The sequence below is a fragment of the Protobothrops mucrosquamatus genome, unplaced genomic scaffold (assembly GCF_001527695.2).
Source record: "Protobothrops mucrosquamatus isolate PMUCROS unplaced genomic scaffold, P.Mucros_1.0 scaffold_241, whole genome shotgun sequence".
NCBI lineage: Eukaryota > Metazoa > Chordata > Lepidosauria > Squamata > Viperidae > Protobothrops > Protobothrops mucrosquamatus.
The window spans coordinates 115,451-135,370 of NW_015386317.1; the positions used below are offsets into that span (position 1 = coordinate 115,451).

The 19,920-nt window shown below is 39.4% G+C and overlaps 1 protein-coding gene across 1 annotated transcript in view; it reads right to left on the minus strand.

Annotated features, from left to right (window-relative positions):
- Window positions 1-620: 620 nt before the first annotated feature.
- The window catches only part of ST6GALNAC1 (ST6 N-acetylgalactosaminide alpha-2,6-sialyltransferase 1), a 26,700-nt gene continuing 7,400 nt past the window's right edge, over window positions 621-19,920 (minus strand). The window contains exons 2-9 of the mRNA XM_015830060.1: window positions 12,659-13,400; window positions 11,376-11,544; window positions 10,454-10,625; window positions 8,158-8,296; window positions 7,833-7,936; window positions 5,535-5,621; window positions 2,886-2,985; window positions 621-1,387 (exon numbers count right to left, since the gene is read on the minus strand). Coding sequence (XP_015685546.1) covers window positions 1,217-1,387; window positions 2,886-2,985; window positions 5,535-5,621; window positions 7,833-7,936; window positions 8,158-8,296; window positions 10,454-10,625; window positions 11,376-11,544; window positions 12,659-13,400 — 1,684 coding nt within the window. The 3' untranslated portion in view covers window positions 621-1,216. The remainder of the gene's footprint in view (window positions 1,388-2,885; window positions 2,986-5,534; window positions 5,622-7,832; window positions 7,937-8,157; window positions 8,297-10,453; window positions 10,626-11,375; window positions 11,545-12,658; window positions 13,401-19,920) is intronic.

The window sequence follows — 19,920 nt, forward strand, 5'->3', positions numbered from 1 at the left end:
CAGAGTGAGAAGACAAACAATAACTCCTTGCTATCCTACTGAGAACTCAAAAGCTTGAGGCTCTCTTACTCCTGAGAGCAAGCAACCGAGTGTGAAGGATGGGGAAATCTCTCTCTAGAGAACAGTGGAGAGATGGCAAATATAAGAAAAGGTTTTGCAAATTCCCACCTCACACCCCCAAATATCAGGCATTACTGTACTGTTGTTGTTTGCAGTTCTCCACTGGAAATCAAAAAGTTAAGCAAATTCCCAGTAGCAAGAAGAGAGAAATAAATTTTACTCTTCTCTTCTTTCCAACATAGGAGAGTCCCTTAATTTAAGTAGGGCTTTTGGTCACCTTGCTCAGTTTTGGTCATCTTACTCAGGTGTGTCTATTCTGCTAAGCAGCAGCTTTCCAGGGAGTCATAAGGAACTTTTTTTGTGGTCTCTTAAAACTCCAGGGATTAAATTATACCCTTTCATGTGCAAAATATGAGAGCCCCTCCATGAGAGAAATGAGCAGTTAAAAAGTTTGATTTATATAAATAAATAAAATATCTGCTTCACCATTTTTTTCTAACTTGATTCTAGAGTAAAGAAAGAAAGAACACTCTTCACAATCTACATATGAAAAATTTTCTTTACTGTTAAACCAAGTCCATTTTCATATTAAAATGTAATGGGTTCACATTAAAACTAAGCAATAATGGTTCTTGTTTCTCTACTGATGAAGAAAAAAAATGCTCACATTTATGCAGATAGGGTTCAAGACTAGTATTTCAGGTAGGACAAGTATATCAGGGCTCCAATTATCGGGAGGACCACTAGGCAGCACCTAAGAGTTTTCTGTGTCCCTTTGCTCCCATTTAGTGGTTATCTGGACTCAGGTTTAATAGTTCTAATCTCAAGTATCAAGAATCTCGTCTGAATGTTTGGAAAAAAGTGGTCAGACATCATAAATTGCCTGTAACATGCCTCTCTCCTAAGGGTAATCAAATTTAATTTATGGGATTTAATTATTCCCATATTAAATTATGCTCTTAAATTGCATAATCTTTTTGTTCCTAGATGGATAAAAAAGTTCATGGTGTGCATATTTTTGGAAATACCTTAAGTATTATGGAACCATTCAGAAAAAAAAATTACTAGTGCATGTCCAAATAACACCTCTGATTTCAGAGTTTCTGCGTTATAGCAGAACAACCCACCCTAGTCAGGAGTTCATAGTCTGCTTCTGTCAGGTTCGTTGGTAGAGCTTCATAATATTTGCGTCATGAAGTTGTTTCCATACCTTCCGTTCTAGATCAAAGTCATGGTTGGTATAAAAGATTAAACGCTTCCGTTCTTTATCATAATAGTGATCTGAATACTTTTGGTATCCTTCGGTGATATACCCATAAGCGCTTACCTGGGAAAGCAAAGGGCTATCATTGGGGAGGGAAATAAATCTGGTTGATTTGAAAAAATCCTAGTTAGATACATGAGAAATACTTAATAAATAAATCCATGAGCTCATTGGATTTACTTCTTCATTATCATTTTCTACCAATAACTCCATGGGAAGCTTTTTTGAAGGCTGGGGTAGGGGCAATTTGCTCTTCCCCCCACCAGGGGGTAACAGTGATGAAGGAGAAAAGGCAAAACTACAATAAATGCTACTCCTATGGGGTTGGGGCGGGAGATCAATCCTCTCCAAAGCACTGGCTCCCCGGTCTTAAAGGCAGCTCTTATAATGCAATAAATAAATGGCAAGAGATGGTGAAGAGACCTAACCAAGTATGGCACACATTATCCACAGACCATAGAGCTTTGATTTGAGAAAATGGAGAACTACTTGCTGTTAAAAGCAGTGATAAACACATACACATAGATATGCATGTTTGTTATCAAGATAAAACATGCATTCTTTAAACACCAAGAACTAGGAGCTGTGACCAAAAAGCCAATATTTTAGGAATAGTCAATCATAAGCTTTAATATCATTAAACCATTAAGATGTTGAGTTATGTATTCTTATATCTCAATGATTAACTAACTGGAGAGCATTCCCATGAGTAATATGGAAACAGCCAACTTCAAACCAGCTGTGTAAAACAAGTGGGGAGAAATATCTGTGTTACTACAGCAATCATTCTTCTGCAACTGAGTATTGTGGCTTGATTTGAGGAGATGAGGGGAAGGATAGCTCATAACCTTGGGAAGGGTACTTAAGAGTTGATATTTGAAAGAGAAAAGGGAAGAGCAAAAAGGCAAGATTAATTTAAAGCCTTTTGGAAAAGTGGAAGATGACTTTGCCCCTATATGTATATGGTGAATTATCTCTGTGGAGATGTCGAAGGAATCCAAGAATTCCCAAAGCTGGAGAGGAAGTTGAGGAAAGAAATGTGCTTATCTCATTGAAATCTGCTCTTCAGGAAGCCTTGGGGATGTCGGGACTTTCAGAGTTCCTTCAGACATTGTTTACTGAAATTAACTTCATTAAGATAAGAGAAAGACATGCAACAGAAAAAGGTTTAGCCATAAGTTAGGCATTAGAACTGCATTAGGTGGCTGGCATGCAGATGTGGCGTTCATGAAGTAAATCAGTGCCAGGATAGCTCACTCAGACAGAAAGAGTTTTAATTTGAGGTTTCTGTTTTTTTAAGTCAAGAAAGGAAGAGTTGAAAGAATATGATTAAAGGAACAGCAACACAAAATGGTCATGCGAGGGGACAAGGACTAAAAGCATATGCCCCTGTCCTGAGGCATTTCTCTAGTGAAGTAGAGAAAAAAAAAACCCAAATGTAATAGCAGCAGATCCTCTGATTGCTAAATAAGTGTTTCCTAAACAATGGTGCAAGAGACAAATGTCTCTGTTAACTTTGTGGCTCACCTTTAAATTCTATGCAGCATCTTTGAACCCTTACCTGATCACAGAGGTGGAGTGCAGTCAAAAGAAGGAAGGCACCTGTTGTAGGTCTATAAATGCGCCAGTAGGGCTTTTCTAGAGATTTGGACTTCAAAAACCTGGGGTGGGTTATAAAAGCAGATTTTAAAAAGTAGATCAGGGGGGAAATGAAAGCTGAGCAGGTCTGTCCTTGGGGTGTTATCAAAAAATGAGCTGCTGTTCAGCACTCAACAAACAGGTTGAAAGGCATTTATGAAGCATTCTTAAAACTGACCATACATATACGCTCATAATGAATTGTGTCTGGTTTTAAAGTTGCCTTGGGTTCAGTCTGGTAAGGGGTTCTTTACCTTTAAAGCTGTGAAGGAGGAATAGTTTCAGGAGCCGCACTAGTTTTTCACAGCTACATTCCACACAAATCTTGCTTAATGCCAGTCTGATTACTCAAAACCCAGGAATCCCATCCTGAACTGAATCTGGCAGCTGGAGATGGCAAAAAGTTCCAACCTTGGAACATGCCAAGCACAAAAGAGCCATTTCAATGTTCTGAGTGCAGGTGCTTTGAGAAATTTATTCTGCACGTGAAATAAAACTCCCACTATTTTGTTCCAAGCGGGAAAGAAAACCCAACAATTTCAAGAGGGCCTAGTTTTGAGGGTTCTGACTGTTCCAAACACTGGGACGGAGTTGCTGTTTTGTGGCTTGTGTTTGGGCTTCTTCCTTCAAAGTTTCATACTGGCTAGTTCAGAAGCTGGAACTTCTCATGTTCCTGCTACTGTTGTTTGAGAGTGGAGGGAGTGGATGGAGCAATATGAGAGTGGAACGTGAAAGAAAAAAAAAATACAGGTAAATACAGGGCAGAAGAAGATGGCTGCCCAGAGTTGCCTGTCTGCCTTCCAGATTAGTGTGGTTGGTTGGTTTTTAAAGAAACTTTGTTCTGGGGAAGCTGGAGTTCCTGTAGGTGGACTAATCATCCTATGGGAACAGAGCTTCCCCCCCACCACCACCAGGGAAATAATGCAAAGGGAAGATACAGAAGTTTGTACCATCTCCACAAGAGTTGTTACTGTACTGCTCCTGAGGTGTAAGTACAAAGGTTAGTAATACATGATTGGCATACTGAACGTTCTGTATGTGTATGTCCTGCGCATGCTCTCGTATCTGATAGTAACTTTACAGCATTATTCTTTCAGTTAGGAAGCATCAACAACCTGCTGGTTCATCCCAGAATGGAAACAAAATCATCAGAAAATCATAATGTTGCTTTTGTTAGGTTTTCACCTGGCCAACAGGCTGAAAAATAAAAACAAAATCTGTGCCTTCTGAAACATAGCTAAGGGAATGTAAACAAAAATATAAACACATTTTAAGAGAACAAATTAATTACCAAAGACTGAAAGAAATGTTAGAGAGCTTAGTTTCTTTCTTCGTCTAACATTGTAAATGGCCCTGAAGGTTTACTAAAAAGATCATTATCTGTTTTTTGCGTTGAGACTGAGGCGGGGGAGGGGATGAAGAGCTGATAACAGATGCTAATCTAAATACAATTTTCAGATGTTTTTGAAACTTGTTTCTACTCTTTTCAGCAGAGATTGGTTGTAATAGGTTAATGTTTTTAAAATCACAAGTTTGGTCAAATGTTCTTCCAATTGAGCATTTGGCATTCTTTGTTGCAACATCTGCCCTGTGGAACAGTCTTCCCCAATTTAGTTTGTCACCCTTCAAGATGGCCCTGAAGACAGAGAAATTCTCCCTTCAGGCCCTGGACCAGGAAGTTGGAGGATCCTGCTGTGCAACATAACACTACATATCTGGTTGCTGATATAGTGTGTTTCACAATGTATTTTATATTTTATCATTTTCCTTGTCCTAGATATTTGTAATCCTTGTTAACCACCCAGAGTCATTTAGCAAGAAGGTAACCATATAAATACAGGTAGTCCTCGACTTATAACAGTTCACTTAGTGACCGTTTGAAATTACAACGGCACTGAAAAAAGCGACTTATGACCGTTTTTCACTTATGACCCTTGTAGCATCCCCATGGTCACGTGATCAAAATTCAGATGTTTGGGAACTGACTCACATTTATGACTGTTGCAGTGTCCTGGGGTCATATGATCACCTTTTGCAACCTTCTGACAAGCAAAGTCAAAGAGAAAACCAGATTCATTTAACAACTGTGTTACTAATTAACAACTGCAGTGATTCACTTAACAACTGTGGCAAGAAAGGTGATAAAATGGGGCAAAATTCACTTAACAAATGTTTCACTTAGCAACAAAATTTTTGGGCTCAATTCTGGTTGTAAGTTGAGGACTACCTGTAGTTTAAATAAATCAATGAAATACCACCACCACCACCACATTCTTATAATCCTAGAATGAAAATAAGGCAGTAGCAGCTGGCTCCCAGTTCTCATTGTTTCCTATAGTCAGAACACAAAATATTTTGGGTTTTGTCGTGACAGATATTGAATGCTCAATCTGTTTTATGTTTCATTCCAACAGAACTCAGCCAACCTGTAATAATTTTGACGGAATGTTTTGTTTTGTTGCGTATTTAAAACAAGACATTGTTCTGTTCAGCGGTCCATGCTGCCAACACTGCTTATTTAAAATCTTGAAACTGTTCCTGGTGTTTGAAATTCACTTCACTTATGTCTTACCTGTTTTTAGTGTATCTGAGAAAGTCTGGATGAATCACAAAGTATTGATCCAAATTGAAATTATCAAATTTATCCCGGGGTCTTGGTCTATAAAAACAAAATATATCTTTAGGCAAACTATGTAGAGTTCAAATCAAAGCTGGTTTGGCCAGCTTTTCTATAAGTTAGAGTGATGATGCAAGGTCTTATCTTTTCGCACACTGTATCTAAGATCAGAATGGGGAAAACTGAGGATTCTTGGACAGTATTCTTAAGTTAAAGTCACATTGCAGTAAAGTAACATCTATTATTAAAAGGAAACGTGAGCAAACATAGTGGGTTCACAGAGAGACTTTTTTGAAGACAAAACAGAGAAGATGGGGGGAAAAATTAAGGAATGTGATTGTTTAAAAAGGGGCCAGAGGCATATGGCAAAAATGTGTGTGATATAATACACTTGTCAGGATATATGTATTTAATGGCAGTGTTTCAATGATGATAACTTGATATGCATTTTGTCTTCCTTTGATTTGCTTAGGACTCTGCCCAGTCAAACTTCGGGTTCATCCACATGGCTTTGAGATGCTCACCTATCCTTTGTGGAGGACCTTTCCTCACTTCAGAGCTTCCTGCATATTGCCAGCCCATTCCTGAGGCAGGCTGAGATCAGGTCAAGGAAAGTGACGTTTTCCATCAGAAAATGGAACAAAACCTCCTCTGTAAACATTCTGTATTGCTAGGAAATGTTGGCAGCCTTCAGGGCTCCAAATGATGAGATCCTGCTCTATCATTGGCAATAGGATTCTATGCCACCAAAGTCATTCCTCCTTTGGTCGCCAGAGAGAACAAAACTTCATTAAAATTTTCTTTTTTTCAACTGAGGAAATATTGATCTTGTGGAATACCTACTCTGAGATCAGATTTTCTGTTGCTGTAGCATCTTTTCCCATGAAGGCCTTTGTGAAATGGCAATGAAACAAAAACTTACTTTGCTTACCCTTCTCCTCTTTGGTCCTCCATCTCTGTCAATCATGGAAGGAATATTGCGGCAGTACATAGGAAATATATCAACCTATTCAACAACCTTTATTTGTGTGCTTGTGTGCTTTTCCCCTCCTTTTTGGAATGATTAAAGTTGTTACTGTGATGGTAGTACCTTTGATCTTGGACAGAATTGTGGGGGACTGAAAATTGTAGGCAAAGAAACTGGACCATTCAGCAAAATGGAAATGGACAATTGAATAAGAGGGAAGGATCCCAGTCTTTTATCTTCCTCGATTCTGCAAGTATTCATTTCCAGGCATTTCAGAACACAAATCTTTAACAAGAAATGGGGAGGGCCACTTCAGTGGTGAAAGTCAACTTCAGAATGCTCTTAAAGCTGCTGGTCAAAGTACCATATAAGTCCCCAATGGGGGAGGGAAAGGGCACTAGAGGATAAGAAATGGGACAGTGGTTTTCAAAACACCACACTTCACTCCCATTGTAAGAACAGGAGAAAGCACATCAGAACAAGGCTGTAGGGATAAGCCCTACAAAAGACAATAGAAATTGTTATGCTCAAACTCTTTATCTCTTTGCCATTTATTTTCATTAACAGTTAACTGATGGGCCACCAGAGATTCTTGAAAGCAGAACTCACAAAATTAATCTAAATTTTGCCTGGTTCATCTCCTGATTATTCATTAAAATGTTGAGGGTGGGGGAATGTTTTCAAAGTTCTTATTTAAGAATGTAATATTTCTGTTAAGCCAATTGAGATGTGGGCACACTGGGCCAAAATGTTAATAAATTAGGAAAATGCAGCCATCCTTATTCATTAATGTTTTACACACTGAAGAAAGATCTTCAAAATGTTTGCAAGGAGTCAGCAATGCAAGGTCAAGAAAAACTCTCCACACTGCTGAGGCAGAAAAATTGAAAGATAATAAAGAAAAGCCCACTTTGTCTTGATTCAGATATACTTTGGGGCTGATCTGAACGTAACCTGGATAATATATATCTAAATAAAGGCAGTACATATACACCTCTGTATCTGAACCTGCTTTCAACTGAAGATGTCTATTATGCTACATTATTTTTATGCATTTCAAAAGTGCATTTTCTGCCCATATTCTATTCATATACAATTCTGCATTTTCCTCCTCAGCAGCATCCAGAGTAAACCACATAATGACATGGCAGTGTCATCAGGCATATCTAATACCTTTATGTACTTGCAGTCCAACACCTGAGGTTATGAGATTATGCAAATCACAACATGTCTCCCCTTGCCTTCCATTGTGGGTGCCCTTATCCAGAAAGCACAGCACTACTCACCCATAATAGTCCAAAAATCCCTTCCTGACATTGGCGTTCAGAAGAAGAGCTTTCAGCCATTCATAATCTCTTGCCCCTTCCAGGAAGTGCAGATACTTGATCTCCTAGGAAAAATGCCACAAATACATTTGGAGGGGGCACAGCAGATGGAATGCCACAGCATAAAAGATAGGGCTGGGCATTCTCTGCTGGTCTTAGGTGAAAGAGGGATAAATCAGAGTTGGGTTGTGAAACTTGGAGGAAGATTTAAGGTTTTCTAATGTAAGTTGCTCTCACAACTAATGTTCAACTAGGAGGAGGAGAAATATAAGGATATCTGCCTTACTTTTCCTGCAGGGATCTTCTTGAATCCACGATTCCCCAGAATCATAACTGAAGTCACTAAGGAGAAGGCTGTGAATCCATAAAAAGAAGTTCTTGTTCCCACATCTTTCTCGTAACCCTTGATCACAGCTCCACTCACTCTGGTGAAAGAGACCATATAAAACCACCAAGTTAGATAAGTGGAGCTACTTCAGGTACATATGCATACTTTGCGAGATTCCCAGGAAAAATAAATAAATTAGTGGAATCCTGATTTTGATAACCAGAATTCCAAATTGGATTTGAAGCAGAAAAAAAAATGTTTTTCTGTCATTTTAGCAAAGATTAAGAGTCAGTATTCAAAACATGCAATTCTCTGGCAGATTCCAGGGGAATATTAAGATACATTTCACACATGCATACCCATCAGTTGATGAGTGAGGATTGCTGTCATAATTCTAACTGGACGTAGGGAATGTCTTCCCTTTAAGCTGTCCCAGAGCACTACTGTGGGCTTCTTTGCTCCTCCAAACACTAGCAACAATTCCCCCCCCCCAGCCCCGGCTATCTAATTTCCCCAGTGTCTTCCAATAAGTCATCCTCTGGTGCCTCCAGCTGGCCAATGGGAAAGTACAAAAAAGCAGCTAAACAGCTGTTTGATGTGAAGGGAAAAAAATACTCCAAGCCAGCCAGTCACTGTGGATAAAATGGCTAGGAAGAAGATGGTGCCACATCTTAGGATGCAGGAAGAAATCATAGGCACCAGGAAGCGGAACAAGATGAAAGTTTCCACCAATGGGAATCCATCTTCTTTGCTGCTCTAGGAGGAAACTTGCAAAACTGCCCTGCTCTGGAAAAAGAACTGAGCTGATAGTTAATCAGCTCAGTTTCCCAAGGTCTTTGCCCACAGGGATAGGTATGAAAGAAACTTCAGCCTATCAAATATGACAACCAGAGTAATAATCACTTTGTTTTTCAAGAAAACTTTAAGAAAATGTATTATTAGCAGTGCTATGTTAGTTGTCATGGTTCCGATAAATGTGACCAGAAGAAAATAATAATTCTGAGGCAATTGCATTCCTCAAAGAATACTTTTAATAGTATCTGCAAGGTCAAAGGTGAAACCAAGACTGAAAGTCCCCCCCCTCAAAGGTTACAAAGTAAAAGTTGAACTCCCCACCCCTTTAATATGTCATAAATCACAATCCCCAATTAACTACTTTGGCGGGCTGCCTAATGGTAGTTTCAGCCCGGCCAAATAAGGTAGCTTGACCTTGGTTCCCACAAGAAAGTTATTGTTATGGCTAAACTAGAAGAATGCATCTCCTCCCTCCCATTGCTGTGGCAACCGAAAACAAAGTAAAGATGGCTGTGACCAGAAACTTTTGAAGATTAACATTAGTACTGACAGGGTAGAACTAAAGCTGGCTCCTGTTTGGGTAAAACTAAGGAATCACCTAGACATCTTGCTTGCCATAGCATGAAGAAATCCTACTGTTTGGGGAAGACGAGAACACACAATATTGTCTTCTGTCAGTCTATCTAGTCTGCCTCTCCACAAAGGCAGCCACTGCTTTCTCTTCAATTGCTTCAGGTTGTATTTGCCAGCTTCTTCTACCAGTAGCCGTGCACCTGGACTGACAGACTGAGCATCAGACTAAGGTAAGATTAGAAGCAGGTACCACTGGCCCACTGAAGCTGCTGCAGACACAAATCCCTTTCTCTGGTTTTTGGCCTCTGATTTTCAGCTCCATTAGCTTTCTGGCACTGGGAGAATCACAGCTTCCTCTCTGTGCTAGAAAACCATCTCTCTCACTTCTCTTAATAAAAAAAAAATCTCTCCCATCTCTTTTAGTAATCAATAGGTGACCAGCAAAGCAGCAAGAGGAGGAGGGAAATAAGTATATTTGGTACCAGTTCTCCTGGTCTTCAGAAAAACATACTTCTCTCCATAAACTGGAAAACGAAGAGTCATTTACCAGTTCTGTTCCTCTAAGTGGATGTAAAAAAAGTGGGGTGGAAATAGCCAGCACCTCAAATCTTGCTGTAGCACAGAATACAAAGAGGACCAATACAGCTATCTACTCCAATACACCTTGGGGGGTTGCTTTTTATTCCTGAGTCCAGCAGTCTTCTGAAAGGTGCCTGATTACCTGGGTAAAGAGCCCCTGCTGTGATATAGATGATACAGCAGCTAAGCTGGAGGAGAGGAGGTAACTATGCTGCAGGAATGACAGCAGAAAAATTGTGACTGTGCAGGTGGCATCTTAAAGCTGCATACAACTTCAGGCTTTCTGCAGAACTACAGTTCCTCTTACCGGAAGACATAATCATGAGAGTCAATTTCCTTGCCCATTCTTGAATTATTCAGTATCCCTCCATTTCCTACAACTGCACAAGTGATGCACTTGGAGGTCTGACTGCCATTACGTGCAAAGAGAATATGCTGGTAGGGTTTAGGAGGAAGCATGGATATCACTTCTTTTACCACTGGAAAGAAATGAGACACAATTATTCATTGGAAGAAGCTAGCAGGTTTCATAAAATAAGACAGCTCCAAACTGGGTAGGACATAAGAGACAATTCAGGCATGACACAACAATTAAATTAGAATATATTACATTGACTATCTTGTCTTGGCATTGAAAGTTCAGTTGTGCATAGAGCTTGTGATCTTCTCTGATAGAAATTGAATCTGGAATTGTCAGTGCCACTACATGGGCCTGACCAGGAACTAAAAAGTTAAAGTGTCTTCCCTAAATCACTGGGGTATAGGAAGGAGAAAGAAGTGCGACACTGACAGACATGTAGGATTCTATTATTATACAGGCAGTCCTCAGTTTACGATTGTTCAGCAGACACTCAAAGCTACAATGGTGCTGCATGAATGGTACTTACAACCTGTCCTTGAAAATTCTGACCAACCTCCTGCAGTCATGTGATTGTGATCTGGGCACCTGTCAATCAGCTCACACACTTAAGATGGTTGCAGTGTCCCATGGTCATATGATTGTCATTTGTGACCTTCCCTGCCAGTTTCCAACAAGAAAAGTCAATGGGGAAGTGGGCAGAGATACCGCTGAGACTATGGACTTTTCCCTTATCACAAGATGGGGGAACATGGAGCAGGTTTGGGGTGAATGGACTGATAACTGGCTCAGTATATGACTTCTAATACCTTCTGCCAGAAGTATCCTTGCTTTTAACCCATACTATGCACCCCATAATAGAGATGCTCACATGAGAAGTTTAGCTCCATGAAGCCAAACGGTGGAGCAAAATGGTCCATACGCTTCCATTCACTGTCACTGAAATGACTCCTGTCCATGAAGACTGTGATGTTGGGTAGGAAAATATCATGTAACCAATCAGATTTGGCAGCCCTGTTCCTCAGAGAATCTGGGCAGGTCTAAGAAGTGGAGAAAGAAGAGAAGAAAAGTTATGAGACAACTGTTCGAAAAAACAGTTTTGTCCAATCACAGCAGCTTTCCATTCTTGTTGACTATTTTACAGAGTTCCAGCAATAATTGATATGAATGAGATCTCAAAGTAAATATGATCTGCACATTGTCAGGTATTCTAATAAATAATCCTAAGGCTGTGATTTTTTTTTAAGTACCGGTAAATGTTTTCTTGCTGATTTTTCTCCCCTATGGAGTGTTCCTTTTCTTTTTCTTTTTGGTGATGGCGGTAGAATATTTCCATATATTAAGTTTTCTTTAAAGAATTCTGTGAGGGGGTCAAGATACCACTCTCCAGTTGTAATCCTCCAATGCTCTTAATATTTTCCTACTCTTCTCTTAGCAAAAATTGATCTGTTAAAAGTAGCAAAATTCCTTGAGACTGGTAATACCAGAAACCATCTGTCTGGAAACACTCTTGGTTAGGCATCAACTAGAACCAGTGAAATATTTGAGAAAATCTGTGCAAGGAATCCTAATGTAGATGCTAGATTAAAAGAATATTTAATATTCATGTCTGTATATGGAAAAATCACTGAATTTCTACTTCTCCCCGGCATGGTACAGCACAACCACAACAAGAACTAGTCTTCATATTCATCTTCTGTGGATATTGTTACAGCATATCTTTAAGAAATATTGCTCTTTTCCCATTCCATAGTGTCCCATTCCAGAGTCATTTAAATAGCTAGATGGACAATGCCTAAATCCGATAAATAAATACAAAATAAATTTGGATTATTTGGCTAGAGAGTTCAATTCCAAAGCTGTCTGAAACCTGGAACATGTGGCAGGCAATCATGACATTTACTCTCACTGAGTTCTGGTAGAAGTTAAGTTAAGCCAATGTTGCAGCCCAGAATGGGCCTTCATAATATATGGTTTCCAAGAAAAATTAAGTGAAATTAAGTGAAGAGAACAGGAAGCATCATGTATCATAATAAAACCTACCCCCCTTGTTTGATTATATCACAGAACATAATTGTTAATATGTGTGTATTGCAGCAAAAACATGTGTTTTTTTAGGAAATTTATGGTAATTATCATGCAATGGTTACTTACTGACGGTGGTGTTGAATTATCCAAGAGATAAATGTCATCAAATTTCCAGCGGGGCTCAGATTTAAAGTCAGCTGCTTTTAACCTTTTAGGGGTTGTTGCTAAAGGAGCTGGATGCGTGACTTGTTGCACATCAGACACCGATGCCTTGGCAGTGTGTTCTTTAATTAGGTTTATTTTGTTGGATTGTTTCCTCAGGTGAGTTTGATTTGCTGTAGAGGGCAGTGTGGCATTTTTATCATGAAACTGTGGTTGTTTGGCTGCTTTTCCTGCAGACTGCTTTCTTGGGGGTACTGGTGTCACACGTTTAGCCTTTGCTTTCTCCTTTTCTTCATTGCCCGGTGCCATATATTTTTTTGTTTCTCCCTTTTGGTTGGATGCTGGTGTAATACGCTTCCCATCTTTATTAGATGACTGGGTTTCAACCAAAGTTTTGGCATGGTTTTGACTTGCTGTAGGCCTTTCTTTCTTCTCGGCTGATTTTTGACTGGTTTCCACTACGACCAGCCTACTCCTGGTCTGCTTTTGAAGTGATGTTGATGCATCTTGGAACTCAGCCTGCCTCTCAGGGACATTGTAATTTTCCAATCTGTTCACAGGATCTTTCTGCAGTGAAGAGCTGCCTGGTCCCGCTCTTGTATCTGGAAGCTCTAATGGCTTTGGGTTGGTAGCTACAAGTTCTTGAATATCGTTTTGGATGTCAAATAGAGGCACTTTTTTGATATGTTGAAAACTAAAGAAATGGCTGAAATGCAGTTAAAAAGATAGTTACATTCAGAATGTATTTAAAGTAGTCCATATGTCTGACATTTGGAACGCAGATGCTTACATATCATAAAATCAAAAACCTAAGTAAATCTCTCAAACCCACCTGGATTGCAGAGTTCTTATTCAGTTAAACTTCAGAGATATTTTGGAATTGAAATAGTCGCCTTTTAAATCACCCTCTTTTATCATTTTAAATACTGCACCTGATTACAAATTTCTGTAGGTATACTTTTAGTATCTAGTTAATTCAAGATAATTTCTTTAATTTTAAGAAAAAATACCTGTGAATAGTATAGACTAGATAGAGCATATAGAGCAAACTATCTTGACTATTAAATTTTACATTCTCTCTTTAGGTCACTTGGAAGGACTTGGGTATCTCCTTCAGAGGCAGAATATCTTGGCATTTATTGATTAAATATTATTTTTTTGTTCTGACTTCACCTACTTTTTTCATTTATCAGACTACTGTGTTGGCTTTTGTTCTTCTTCTGATCATTCCATTCCCACATATCATTACCTCAGCCTTGGTACATGGCAGCTATTTTAGTAATAATCACTAATAGTACTTTTGCCCTTTAAGCCAGTTATATTTTGATTGGATTGTCTTTGCAATTTGTTGTATGTTGGATTTGGCTTTATTATGGACAGAAGAAATAACTAGTAAGGGTTTTGGTTTTCCTATGTACCAAAAAAAAAGCAGATAATGAAGGAGAGATAGGAAGAGGGATACAAAAGGTTGTCTTCATTCTTATTCTGACCCTTTCTTCAACTATCAGAATTTGGGTTGCCCTATTAAACTTCCCCTCTAGATTTGACGTGTGAGTGGGATGGGATGAATCAGACCTAATTTTGTCTGTTTTAAAATATGACACAGGATTTAATTAAGCTGGAGCGTATCAGGGAGGACTATCGTGTGTATCTACCACATTGACTTTATACCCCACATCTACTGCTGGACATGTTCCCATTCCTCAAACCACAGCAAAATAAACTAGGGCCCATACACAGCTAGCAGCCCACAGCCCAGTTATGGAACAGACCAATTCACACTCAGTCAGAAGTAGTAATTTATTGAAAGCATTTACAAATGAATGAGGATAACAATGTAGAAAAGTGGACTACATTTTCTGTCCATTGGAAATGCTTTGCAATCCAAACTGATTGTAGCAAGGAATGGATTTCTAACATCCCTTCCATAAGGTTCTTTCTTTTCTAATCAAGAGGACAGACCTGTAAAAGAATTGAGAACTCACGTTGGGTAGATGGAAGGTATGAACAAGCAGTTAAGGGAGAACTTTCACAACAGATTACATGGAGTGTCAAAAGAGGGAAGTTTGAAGAAAAAAATGGGAAAGATAGAAGAGGAATATTGCCAGCCGCAAGATGGATGGAGCCAATTACAGTGATGGTGAATGTACCAATGGAAGGCTTGAAGCATCAAGCCAGGGACAGATTATCATAGAGAAAACCTACCTATGTGATCATTAAGTGCATAACACAATAATAGCATATAATTAATAAAAAAAAAACAGAAATGAACATTCTTGGAATCCTTACAGTGCCTGATTGTTGATGTGGCCAATCTCAAAGGTTCACAAGGCCACTCAGTAATGCATTTTGTACTTGGCTTTAGGATGCAGGATGCAAATGTGAGGAATGTACCAAAAGATGTTATAATGATATATTTGCTGGGATTTTCATTTAATTTTGTCAGTGGGAAAGATAAGCAAAACTTCTACTTTTTTATAGTGACTGTAAATTTGATACATCAGTATCTCGCCTGGTAAGAAAGCATAATCAGTCCACCTCTCCAGATATGTTTATATAAATATATTTAGATATATTTATCTAGATTATCTAGATTTATTTATATGCAGTAAATTAACAAAAGGCAAAAAAAAACAAACCAGTGTATAAATACTGTTGCCAACTCTATAACGAACCTGGCTGCAGCCATTTTGCTCGTTCTAGGTTGCCACAAGAATGGGAAGGGGTGCGGAGAATCTGTACTAGTCTAAACATTTTATTATCCCGTGGGAATCAGTAAAGGTCATTTCTGTCAGTTAGATGGGGGGGGCATTTAGTTAGAAAGCCCGCCAAACTCTTCTATTGGGGAACGTAGCTGATTGCATAGCATTGGGGTGGGAAGTTCAACTTTGTAATATTGTCTCTCTTTGAAGGGCATTTCAGACTTGATTTCATTTTTGACCGTGTTGATACTATGTAACCAATAAACATGTTCTTTGAGGAAATCTCAAGCCTCAGAATTCTGATTTGTTTGGTTTTGTCTATTGGAACCTTGACAACTGTCTAGTCGATGGTTGTAAAGCAGTTTTTCTTACTTTTATAATTATCTAGGTTTGCCATTGCAGCTCATAAAAGACATTTGAAAAGATTTATTAGCTAGGCAAAGGGAGAAAACCAGATCTTGATGGGAAATAGTTTACAATGATTGACATGTTGATATCAAGTTAAAGAAAATCTGGTCAACAACCAACAGTGTTTTTATGCCTCAACTGCCATGGTTTTGAAAAACAGAGTTATGATGATATACCCATTTATCATTCACGGACAGGCATAAAGGTCTTAAATGCTTATATACAAATGCTCAAAGCTTGGGGAACAAACAGGGTGAACTAGAAGCAATAGTACACAAGGGCAGGTATGACATAGTTGGCATTACAGAAACTGGTGGGACAAACCCAATGACTGGAATGTACTGATGGATAGATACAAATTGTTCAAAAGAAATAGATTTACAAAAAGAGGAGGAGGAGTTGCACTGTATGTAAGAGAACACTACATATCAAAGATAAAATCCCTCCAGAATGTATATGGGTCAATATAAAAGGGGAAAAAGTGACATTGCCATAGGTGTATATTACAGACCACCCAACCAATTGGAAGAAATAGATGAACTCTTTACCAACCAGTTAACAAACACGCAAAGATGAAGTCAGGAAAGCAAAGGCTCAGAATGAATGAAGACTTGCAACAGAAATCAAGGACAATAAAAGAAGTTTCTTTCAACATATTAATAACAAAAATGTCAAGGAAATTGTAAGGCCCACTAAAGAGAGAAGATGGCAAGAAAGTATCAGGCAGTGGGGAGAAAGCAGAACTGCTTAACTCATTCTTTGCATCAGTCTTCACACAAAAAGAAATTATAGCCCAACATACAAAAAAAAAAACCTACTGCAAAAGACAAACTAGAAACAAAAATTAAAATAAGCAAGAAAATAGCAAGAGAACACCTATCTGACCTTGATGAATATAAATCACCGGGATCTGACAGATTACATCCCAGAGTTCTGAAGGAGCTGGCATATGTTATCTCAGAACCATTGCACCATATATTCCAAAAATCCTGGACCACTGGGGAAGTACCTGAGAATTAGAAAAGGGCTGATGTGGTTCCCATCTTCAAGAAAGGGGGAAAAATATGGACCCAGGAAACTACAGACCAATCAGTTTAACATCAATACTTGGGAAGATCGTAGAAAAGATAATCAAAAAACAGACTAGAAGCAAACAAAGTTATAACCAGTAGCCAGCACGAGTTTGTCAAAAACAGATCATGCCAAATCAATTTTATTTCATTGTTTGATAAAGTGACTAAATTAGTAGACCAGCAAAACGCTGTGAATATAGTATACTTAGATTTCAGTAAGGCACTTGACAAAGTAGGCCACAACCTGCTGCTTAGTAAGCTAGAAAAAAATGGGATAGACAACACCACCACCAGATGGATCTGTAGCTGGCTGACAAACCGTACTCAGTGAGTAGTCCTCAATGGTACTACATCCACATGGAGAGAAGTAAGCAGTGGGGTACCACAAGGCTCCGTCTTAGGCCCAGTACTCTTCAATATCTTCATTAATGACTTAGATGAGGGAATAGAAGGGGAATTCATCTAATTTGCAGATGACACCAAACTGGCAGGAATAGCCAATACCCCAGAAGACAAGCTCAGGATCCAAAAAGATCTTGACAAACTTGAACAATGGAGCCTACCCAACAAAATGAGTTTTAATGTGGAGAAAAGCAAAATTTTACATTTAAGTAGGAAAAAATCAAAGATTTAAATACAGGTGCCAAAAAAGCTAATATAATCCTGGGTTGTATAAACAGAGGCATAGAATCAAGATCACGCGAAGTATTAGTACCGCTTTATAAAACTCTAATAAGACCACATCTGGAATACTGCAGCCAATTTTGGTCACCATACTACAAAAAAGATGTTGAGACCTTGGAAAAAGTTCAGAGAAAAGCAACTAAACTTCCAGTGTTGGAGCATCCACCGCTTCTGGAGGCAGGTTGTTCCACTGGTTAATTTTCTAACTGTCAGGAAGTTTCTCCTTAGTTCTAGGTTGCTTCTCTCCTTGATTAGTTTCCATCCATTGCTTTTTGTCCGGCCTTCAAGCACTTTGGAGAATAGCTTTACTCCCTCTTCTTTGTGGCAGTCCCTGAGATAATGGAACACTGCTATCATGTCCCCCTCGTCCTTCTCTTCATTAAACTAGACATACCCAATTCCAGCAACCGTTCCTTATATGTTTTAGCCTCCAGTCCCTAATCATCTTTGTTGCTCTTCTCTGTACTCTTTCTAGAGTCTCAACATCTTTTTTACATCGTGGTGACCAAAACTGGATGCCATATTCCAAGTGTGGCCTTACCAAGGCATTGTAAAGTGGTATTAATACTTTACATGATCTTGATTCTATCCCTCTGTTAATGCAGCCTAACACTGTGTTGGCTTTTTTGGCAGCTGCAGCACACTGCTGGCTCATATCTAAGTGATTGTCCACTAGGACTCTGTGATCCCTCTCACAGTTACTACTATTGAGCAAGGTACCACCTATACTATACCTGTACATTTGGTTTTTCTTGCCTAAATGTAAAACTTTACTTTTTTCACTGTTGAATTTCATTTTGTTAGATAGCGCCCAGTGTTCCAGTTTGTTCAGATCCTCCTGTATCTTAAGCCTATCTTCTGGAGTGTTGGCTATTCCTGCCAGCTTGGTGTCATCTGCAAATTTGATGAATTCCCCGTCTATCCCCTCATCCAAATCATTGATGAAGATGTTGAAAAGCACTGGGCCTAGAACAGAGCCCTGGGGCACCCCACTACACACTTCCCTCCATGTAGATGCAGTTCCATTGAGGACCACATGCTGAGTACGGCCAGTCAGCCAGCTATGAATCCATCTGGTGGTGATGCTGTCTAACCCACATTTTTCTATCTTATCAAGTAGTAGGTTGTGATCTACTTTATCAAATGCCTTATTGAAGTCCAAGTAAATTATATCCACAGCATTCCTCTGGTTCACTAATTTTGTCACTTGGTCAAAGAATGCAATAAGATTTGTCTGGCATGATCTGTTTTCGGCAAACCCATGTTGGCTTTTAGTAATGACTTTGTTTGCCTCTAGGTGTTTGCTGATTCGTTGTTTGATTATCTTTTCCAGAATCTTCTCAGGTATTGAGGTCAGGCTGATAGGTCTGTAATTTCCTGGATCTAATTTTTTTTTCATTTTTTGAAGATGGGAACTACATCAACTCTTTTCCAGTCCTCTGGTAGTTCCCCAGTGCTCCAAGATCTTTGAAAAATATAGTTCAGTGGTTCTGAGATCACATCTGCCAGTTCCTTGAGAACCTTGGGGTATAATCCATCTGGTCCTGGTGACTTGAACTCGTCTAGGCTGGACAGGTGCTCACTTACCATTTTCTTGCCTATCTTAACTTGTGTTTCTAATCTATTTTTTATGGTACTGTTTTTGATAGGTTGGACTGTTTTTTCCCTTTGTGTAAAGACAGATGCAAAAAATGAGTTAAATAGTTTTGCTTTCTCCCTGTTGCTTATCACCTTCTTGTCACTTTCACCCACTAATGGACCAATCATTTCCTTAACTTTTTTCTTGTTTTTTACATGTTGAAATAAGCTTTTTTTGTTATTTTTGACTTTGGTCACAAGCCTTAGTTCATTTTGAGCCTTAGCTTTCCTCACTTCATCTTTGCAAGCTTGGTCTATTTGCTGGTATTCTGCTTTAGTTATGTGTCCCTCTTTCCACTTTTTATACTTCTCCTTTTTATCTTTCAATTTGTCAGAGAGTTCTTTATGCAGCCATGCTGGTTTCTTTTGAGAGCTGTGTTGTGGCTCCGTCTGGTGGGTCCCTCTCATCAGAGGAGGAAGGCTCTGAACATGAAGGAGAGGAGATGGCCAGGCCTCCCTCTCCAGGCCCTTCCCCTCTGGTGCGGCCTTTGGTGCCTTCCGACGGAGAGGAGTTTGGCCAGGAGCCCGGTGTTTCTGGGATTGGCCAGGAGCCCGGTGCTTCTGTGATTGGCTAGGAGCCTGGTGCTTCTGGGATTGGCCAGGAGCCAGGTGCTTCTGGGATCAGCCAGGAGCCAGGTGTATCGGACTCCGAAGAGGATACATCTTGGCTGGATCCACGCCAGCGTCGGAAGGACAAGCGTGCGCAGCAGCGGAAACGCCG